General features: G+C 42.8%; 1 protein-coding gene across 3 annotated transcripts in view; it reads left to right on the forward strand.

The window, feature by feature from the left end:
* Window positions 1–6,654, forward strand: part of IYD (iodotyrosine deiodinase) — a 28,466-nt gene extending 21,812 nt beyond the window's left edge. For all 3 annotated transcript variants that reach the window (XM_043457425.1, XM_043457424.1, XM_043457423.1), the window contains 2 exons: window positions 2,145–2,301; window positions 4,737–6,654. In XM_043457425.1, coding sequence (XP_043313360.1) covers window positions 2,145–2,301; window positions 4,737–4,919 — 340 coding nt within the window. In that variant the 3' untranslated portion in view covers window positions 4,920–6,654. The remainder of the gene's footprint in view (window positions 1–2,144; window positions 2,302–4,736) is intronic.
* Window positions 6,655–7,045: the final 391 nt, after the last annotated feature.

Consider the following 7,045-nt stretch of genomic DNA (forward strand, 5'->3'; position numbering starts at 1 on the left):
AGAGTCAGACATGACTGAGTGACTAAGCACAGCACACAGTACTTTAATTGCTGGCTTGCTTTTCTTCTCGTTTTCATTTCTGTATTTTAGAAACCTCTGTTGTACACCAGGATACTCATGAGAGTCCAATGAGCATTACGGACTTTCTCTGCAGATAATATGTACACACAGATATGTTCATAAAAACTCTAGGGCCCAGCCTTGTATCACTTAGCATAGTGCTAACGTATAGTAGGTAACTGAATAAATGTTTGCTAAATTGCAAATGAACACTCACCTCACTCACCTCCTGATATCCAATTTAGGTCAGTTCTCAAACTCAGGGCTGTCATTAAAGCCTATAATATACAATCTGGTCCAACTTACTTGTCAAGCTTTGTTCTCCTGCTGCTGGCGTGAGGCCCTCCGCCCCAGGCAGAAGGTGTTTTCTTAACAGGCGTCGGCATGTGGCAATCTGTATTAATTCTAATACAATGTCATAATACATCCCTGTAAAATTGAACAAACCAAAATGCTAGCCATCAATGTATGCCCTGGCAGATAAGTATGAAAATTGTAAAAAATTACTACCCTGCCTCCAAAACTAGTAAATTGCTTATTCTTCACCTTATATTTAAAAATTGTTTTGAATTATTCACTGTAAAATAAAATACAGTTGTGATAATAACACTAGCCATTGCAAGCATGGCACTATGTCCTGGGTACTATTCTAAACATTTGATTTATTTGCACCGATTTTACCATCACAAAACCTTTTGAGGTGAGTACATTTTACACATGAGGAAGATGAGCTGTGAGAAAGGGAGAGACTTACCTAACATGGCAAAGCTAGTTGACTCCAGAGTGTTCTGGTAAAACTAGTAACATTCTCCCTCCTTCTAAAGAGGAAAAGCATTGATCTTAGTCAAACGTGAGTAAGCTGGTTGAAGTACAGTGAAGTAGCTTTGAACAAGTAACCTACAGTAGTTAAGTAGGGTAAAAGAAACCATAGAAAAATATACATGATATACATGTGAGTTTAGTGTATTTTAAACAAGGAAGTATTATACTTCCTAGGTTAAAAATGAAATCAATGATTACTGTCTCTTGTTTACTGATGACATTATATACCCTAAGGGAAAATTCTAATATATAGCATTGAATGAGGGTCTTTCCTTTGAATACCTGTGCTAGAATGAAGCATTTGCCAAAATATATGGGCAGGGTAATGAAAGACATGCTCTTAGCTGGAAAACAAAAAGGGAAACTCAGCATTTATACCTCCCATGAGTTATGTCCCTCTCCCACAACGGTTTCCTTCCTTCTCTCCATAACTGGGCTAAGAGCATCACCATCTGGAGACTCGCTTCAGCCTCACTGTCACGTTTTCCGTCTCCCTTTGCACTCCTGTATCCTATCTGTCAGATCCAGCCTTCACAGCTCCCCAGATTCTCCTGGGCCATGGCCATCATCTCCTCTCTGGTCTCCCCAGAGCTGGTCCACACCAGCCTGGCTGTTTCTGAAACAGATTTGATCATGTGATGCTTCTGCTCAGAAACGTGGTAAATTTTCCTGCCCCGCTGAACAAAACCCTGTGCAAAATCTGTATGAAAACTGCCAATCCTCCAACATATGTTCCACCACTCACACCATCCTCCAGCCTATCAGGCTTCTGAAATCCCTGGCTGGCCAAGGATTCTCCTTCCGCCTCTGCCCTTTGCTCATCTCTTCACTAGGGTGCCCTCCCCAATGTCCTTTTTCCACTTGGCCTTCAGCATCCCTCCTCAAGAGAAACTTTGGATACATTCTGACAATCTTCTTATTTAAAATTAGCATTTCATTTTTGAGCTCCTAAGGCATTTGGCTTATTTTTCTTTCATAAAACTTACCAAGGTTTTATTTTACTAAATGTGACTTATTACCCTCTGGGTTATAGGATCCATCTTTGTGTCTTTTCAGTCTTGCCATATGACTTTTTATGAATATTTGTTTATTGACTTTGGCTAGAAAAAGATAAATATGACAAAAGAATAATCCTGGTCTTTTTCAATTTTAACGTAAAAGACAAGTAAATGTTTTTATTTTTCATGTCAGTAAGGTGGTAAGAGGGGAACAAAAGAACCATTAACAGAAAATATTCTTCTGAATCTTTTTCTCTCCTTTAGGACCAATTGGATTAAAGAATACTTGGACACTGCCCCTGTTTTGATTCTCATTTTCAAGCAAGTCCACGGATTTGCTGCAAATGGCAAGAAAAAGATTCACTACTACAATGAGATCAGCGTTTCCATCGCTTGTGGCATACTCCTGGCTGCCCTCCAGGTATGCCGCCCTCCCTCTCTGTCCAAGAGAGAGAAGTGATATGTGGGGCCGACTGTGGTTTTATTTGCAAATTTCAGCTGAGTTTCTAGTTCAGGGACTAGTACAGTTTCATCTAAAGTTGAATTCCTAAGGCAAGTTACTCTGATGTATAAACTACCTCTGGAAAGCTGGACTGGTGAGGATGATGGTTCAAACAATCCGGAATCCTTCCTGGAAGTTTACTTACAACATCAGTTAAGGGTCAAAAGAATGGTCATTGTGTTTGCCTTCTTTTGTAAGGACAAGAAACTTTAAGGATTTTGGTAAACACACATGAGGAGCTTCGGAACTTGAAAGTTGCAGGGCCTGGCTTCTCAGCTGTGTTCACTGTTGTCTGAGTCAGCGGGATGATTAAAAAGCCATCTATTATGGAGCTCCTATCCCGAGAAGTTGTTTATATATTGCATTAGAAACATGTCCATGACAAAAAAAAAAAAAAAAAAATGTCCATGTGCTTAAAAAAAAAAATTCCATCTATATAGTAGCTACAGTAACACTAAGTTGAAATTGAGCAGGAATTGAGGTCCGCCTTTCACAAGATTCAAGTCATTGATACACCAGATATTTTCTGAGCTCCTTCTATGTGGCAGATTCCAGAAGGCTCCAGGAATAGTTGCCCCCTGTGTGAACAGTATACTCTAGTGGGGACTGCGGTCCTGGGAAGGGGTGGAGAGATGGTAAACAAGTGAAATAAACAAAGCAAACAGTATTATTAGAGCGAATGAGCCAGCTTTCAAGGGATCAAGGGACAGTCGACGGCAAAAACCTATGTGCTTCCTCATTATCTCAAAGGAAAACGTGCTTGCTGAAAGCCTGCAAAATAGTCACTGTGGCATAAAAGAGGGGGGAAAAAAACATAAAAAATAAAACATTAAAAAAAAAAACATAAAAAAGACTTTAGATGACTTGAAAAATGGTTACAAAGGAGCTGGCGTCCCATCTCCTTCCTGATTCTGAAACAGATAAGTAAAGAAGGTGCTGTACAAACGTCACGAAGGTTAGACCGCCGGGCGCCGCCGCTATCCTACATAGGGTCCCGGAAGAAGCAGTTTCGCCTTCTGTCGCTGGCTTCAAGCATCGGCTTCTGCGCGTTTGGCTAGGCAAATCTCTCCGCTTTAGCGTGGAGTTTGCTGCCCTCTAGCGTTCTGTAAAGTGTAATGAGAGTGGGTTTTGTGATCAGTTGTTTTGTGAGACAGGAAAGAATCTTCCAGGAGCCCACCTGGACAGATTGCTCACGGACTGTAGATATGCTTGACTCCCAAAGACAATTCCAGAACTTCCTTCTGGCCCAGGCTTCCCGTTGACCATCTAACGGGAAAATCAGGGGGAGGATAGAGACAGCCAACTGGAAAAGTGGCTTGAAGCTACACGTGATTTTTATCGAATGTTTATTATTCAAGGGGACTGGGCAGAGGTTGGTGGAATATGTCCTCTACCTCTTAATGTACCTCTTGGCCATTGCGTCCTCCATCACTGGACGTCAAGTATTCTCAGCTGGGATGATGCTCTGCTTCCACTGGTTGGTTGTACAATCACAGGAACTGCTTTTTGTTATTCCATTTCTTTGGTGTGAGTCAGTTCAGTCGCTCAGTCGTGTCTGCGACCCAACGGACTGCAGCACGCCAGCCTTCCCTATCCATCACCAACTCCCGGAGTTTACTCAAACTCATGTCTATTGCGAGTTAGTGATGCCATCCATCATCTCATCCTCTGTCGTCCCCTTCGCCTCCTGCCTTCAATCTTTCCCAGCATCAGGGTCTTTTCCAATGAGTCGATTCTTCACATCAGATGGCCAAAGTATTGGTTTCAACTTCAGCATCAGTCCTTCCAATGAATATTCAGGACTGATTTCCTTTAGGATTGACATGCTGGATCTCCTTGCAGATCAAGGGACTCTCAAGCGTCTTCTCCAACACCACAGTTCAAAAACATCAATTCTTTACAGCTTTCTTTACAGTCCAACTCTCACATCCATATATGTGTACTGAAAAAAACAGAGCTTTGGCTAGACAGGCCTTTGTTGGCAAAATAATGTCTCTGCTTTTTAATATGCTGTCAAGGTATGCTGACACATAATATGCTGTCTTGGTATGATTAGATAGCTCAAATTTCTTTCCGTGAAATAACCATTCCCATTTTTTTAAGCACCAGTGAAAAATAAGACTGGTACTTTCTTCTCTGAGAAGCTTCACACTGTTTGGTTCAGAGATGGGGTCTGGGGAGGCCGAGGAGGGTAGGAAAGATTCAAGACACCATTGCCCAAGTTGGTAGCTTCTTTTCTGCCCAACTATGGGACAAACAGTCTTACAGGGACTAGAACATGCCCATGCTACAAGCAGAGCTGGGGTTTTGCCTGCCGACTTTAAAATGTTTTTTCTTTTTCTCTCCTGTTGTAGAATGCCGGACTGGTGACTGTCACCACCACGCCTCTCAACTGCGGCCCCCGTCTGAGAGTGCTTCTGAACCGCCCCACCAATGAAAAACTCCTGATGCTGCTCCCTGTGGGGTACCCCAGCAAAGACGCCACGGTGCCCAACCTCGCCCGGAAAACTCTGGATCAGATCATGGTGACTGTGTAGGCAGGACACAAGCAGGCAGACGCTGGAAGCTGCCCTGCTCCCCTCTCCGGTTCCTCTTTCCCTGGGCATTCCGTCTCCCTGGCAGTCCACCCTGCGGGGGTGGCCACTATGTCAGTCAAGAAGCCTTTCCACTTTCTCCAGCACTTTGAGTCTGAGAAGGCCTGGTTCCGATAGTGTGATTAGCTGAACATACAGAATAAGGGATGAACAGGTATGTTCCCTTCCATTCCTTATCCACTTTGGAAATGCATTAAATGTTTATTAAGAATATGCCCTGGTTTTTAAGTATTTCTAAATTGTTCCAGAAAAATCATAGGGGATTTTTTTTTCCTTTGCTCTTTAAAAATTCATAGAGGAAAGAGTTACCAGAAAATTTAGTGTAGTCCCAAGAGTTCAGCTGTGTGATGATTTCTGAATTTAAATTTAGATTGATCAAATCTTTCTGGTGCTTTCTGGTGGCTTTTAAGCAAGGATTATTTTTAAGAGGAAATCTTTCTGAGCTTCATGGATACTCTGCTAGTTTTCAGTAAGTAACCTTCAAAATATTTAAAACCTCACAAGCACAGAACAGAACAGCGTCTGCTTGTGCAGGTGAGTTGAACGGGCCACCATCCGGGCATATAAATGGTTAGTCGCACTGTCCAGCCCAGTGAGTGTTGAAGGTGGCTCGCACCAGCTCGTGGAAGCTGATGGTTAAATATTCATGAATTCTTCATGCCAGTTACTAAACCATTTGTAGCTTGAAACTGCCGATGGTGGGAGTACACCATGGCAATTGGCAGACACACAACTCAGGACTTGCTTTCTTTTTCTTAAAGAGCAATGTTTTCCAGACACTAACAGTGTCCCTCGTCTTTTCCACTCTCCTCCGTGAAACGCACTTATCCTTTTTCTCCAGATGGCAGTCACACTGTTCGGAACCCATGGGGCCACAAGGTGCAGGTGGGGGGGTCACTGCCAACTCCAGCCCTTCACCCGTCACTTCTGTCTCCCTTCAAGGGGTGCGGCTCACATTGGCCCAGGAGTAGCTCAGATAATTGCTCATCAAGCAACTGTACTCAGACTTCTGCCTCGTGTCACTTTGTGTGTGAGTCACACAGTGCATTGATAGGATCATCACTAGTGTCACTGATAAGAGTCAGGGCTGGCGACAAATCTGTATCAGAGAAAAGGAAGACTTTTTTCCCATTTAAAATATAGAGGGAATTCCCTGGCAGTCCAGTGGTTAGGGCTCCATGCTTTCACTGCTGAGGGTGTGGGTTCATTCCCTGGTCAGGAAACTAAGATCCTGCAAGCTTTGTGGCTTGGCCAAGAGAAAGAAAGAAAGAAAACTTTAAAAAAATATATGTATATATATATATAGAGAGAGAGAGAGAGAGAATTAGGTATTATAAGAACCTGTGCTTTTGACCTTTGAAGTAGCCAGATGTCTCTTTTAGAAGGTCCAAAATCTTCCATCTAAATCTTTTTTTTTCTCTAGACGTTCTTTTCCCCAAGTCTACACATTTTACTAAATGCATCCCTTCCTATATTTTGTTTCTATTCTTTTTCAAACAATTATTAGTACTCTGATAGGTGTTTGTCCTGAACTCTTCACTGTAAACGAACATTGTTTTAACTACATTGAGGCTTTATTAAACCTAATCACAGTACTTCCAGTTGTTTTTAAAAGGACAGATACTCTTGAGTTCCAATGGGAGAACAATAAACATTTTGGTATCACTGTGCAAAGAAACTGAAGTTGTATTTATGAGCTTGTGTTTGTTCTGTTTTGAAGCTGTTTGAACCCAGGGGGTTCTTTGCTGGTTTCAACGCACCCTGCTGAAGAGGTGAGGGTAGAGGGGAAACTTCCCTCCCGGATGTGGGGTGGAAAAGGAGTCCACGCCAGTGATGGGGGTCTGGGTACAGTTGTTCAAGTGCAAAGTTCCTTGAGAGGAAAGGGGAAGTCCAGTCACATGAGTTAGAGTTCCTGAGCAAAGAGCTGATCTGGTTGTCTCCTAACCACGCCGTCCAGAGACACAGCCCTGATCTGTCATGGATGCTGAATTGAGTTGCCGAGGTGCAGCTCTGGGAACTGCTCCAGCTAGCTTTCTCTTTGGGGGATAGGATTATTCGTAATTCTTCAT

Source organism: Cervus canadensis, chromosome 33, assembly GCF_019320065.1.
Source record: "Cervus canadensis isolate Bull #8, Minnesota chromosome 33, ASM1932006v1, whole genome shotgun sequence".
NCBI lineage: Eukaryota > Metazoa > Chordata > Mammalia > Artiodactyla > Cervidae > Cervus > Cervus canadensis.